This window comes from Buceros rhinoceros, unplaced genomic scaffold (assembly GCF_000710305.1).
Source record: "Buceros rhinoceros silvestris isolate BGI_N320 unplaced genomic scaffold, ASM71030v1 scaffold46197, whole genome shotgun sequence".
Taxonomy (NCBI): Eukaryota; Metazoa; Chordata; class Aves; order Bucerotiformes; family Bucerotidae; genus Buceros; species Buceros rhinoceros.
This window is the reverse complement of record NW_010421254.1, coordinates 1-1453: the sequence shown is the minus strand read 5'-3', so window position 1 is coordinate 1453 and position 1453 is coordinate 1. Positions and strand designations below refer to the sequence as shown.

The 1453-nt window shown below is 53.6% G+C and overlaps 1 protein-coding gene across 1 annotated transcript in view; it reads right to left on the bottom strand.

The window, feature by feature from the left end:
• GCAT (glycine C-acetyltransferase) overlaps nucleotides 1–1353 on the bottom strand; it is a gene marked incomplete at its 5' end in the record, with an annotated part of 4862 nt that extends 3509 nt beyond the window's left edge. The window contains 2 exons of the mRNA XM_010139572.1: nucleotides 198–299; nucleotides 1223–1353. Coding sequence (XP_010137874.1) covers nucleotides 198–299; nucleotides 1223–1353 — 233 coding nt within the window. The remainder of the gene's footprint in view (nucleotides 1–197; nucleotides 300–1222) is intronic.
• Between the last annotated feature and the right edge of the window lie 100 nt (nucleotides 1354–1453).

The window sequence follows — 1453 nt, the reverse complement described above, 5'->3', positions numbered from 1 at the left end:
GGTGGGGGGTGGGGGGAGGGATGATTAAACAGCTCTGCGTGGCGGCCCAAGTCCAAGAGTACCAAGTCAGAGCTCTCTATCACCACTCACTGCCATTTTCTCTGTGGCACAGAGCTCACACCAGAGCCTCTGGAAGGCACAGCAGGCACATCACTGTCATCCCCCTCCATGCACAACACTAGGAAAGCTCTACAAACCTCAAAGATACCAGCGTTGGCATCGAAGCAGCTGGCATAGAGAATGGCGTCTTCCCGCTGGTGGAAATGCGCTATCTTCTCCTCCAGGTCCTTGTGTATGCTCTAAAGAGAAGAGAGGAACGAGCGTCACTGGCTGGGCAGCACATGTTCTTGCTTGCCCGCTCTGTTAGACGCTGACTGCAAGGGGAGGAAAGAGGCATGGTTTATCCAGAAAAGGCATGTATGTGTGTGGGAGAAGCTAGCCATGTTCAGAAGGTGTTTGCAAAAACAGCCCTAAAATGCAGTTACAGGTTTTGGTTGCCAAAAGCTCAGCAGGGAGACTCTAAGCTCCCACGCACGGGAGAGTAGCTCTGAGTTTTCTCTGCACTTTACCAGCCAGAGCTCTGAAAGGGCTCCAGTGGGGTTAAACCAGGATGGGATTGACAGAGCTGTTTCAAGTCAGGCTCACTGTAATTTTGACCCTTATGCTCGCCCGCTGTGTGAGACGCTGACTGCAAGGGGAGGAAAGAGGCATGGTTTATCCAGAAAAGGCATGTATGTGTGTGGGAGAAGCTAGCCATGTTCAGAAGGTGTTTGCAAAAACAGCCCTAAAAGGCAGTTACAGGTTTTGGTTGCCAAAAGCTCAGCAGGGAGACTCTAAGCTCCCACGCACGGGAGAGTAGCTCTGAGTTTTCTCTGCACTTTACCAGCCAGAGCTCTGAAAGGGCTCCAGTGGGGTTAAACCAGGATGGGATTGACAGAGCTGTTTCAAGTCAGGCTCACTGTAATTTTGACCCTTAAGGGAGGGGACAAAACCATTAATTTTCTGAATTCAGAGGGGTGTTTTGTTTCTTTGCTCTCTCAGGGGCTGTTATGGTTTAAGCTGGCATATTTCCAGATCTTTGGCTAGCAGGGACTCAGGAGGCTTTTTTTCCTCCTGTCCACGTGTACCTTAGCGCTGTGCGTGCATGCGAGTACCGAGAGGAGAGTCTGAGCAAAAGCCCTGAGAAAGACTACCCTGGGGATGCTGCCCCACTGTCCGGTACCTGGGTACCGCAGATGAAGCGGACGGAGCTGAGCCCAGCGCCGAACTTCTCGAGGGCCTCCACGGCAGCACGGATCACCTCAGGGTGGCTGGAGAGTCCCAGGTAGTTATTGGCGCAGAAGTTGAGGATCCCTGCGGGAAGACAGAGAGAGAGAATTTCGGGCGTCGCACCGGGATGGGGAAGAAGGCTGGAGACCCTCCCCACCGCCCCGTACGCACCGGCTCCGCCGCC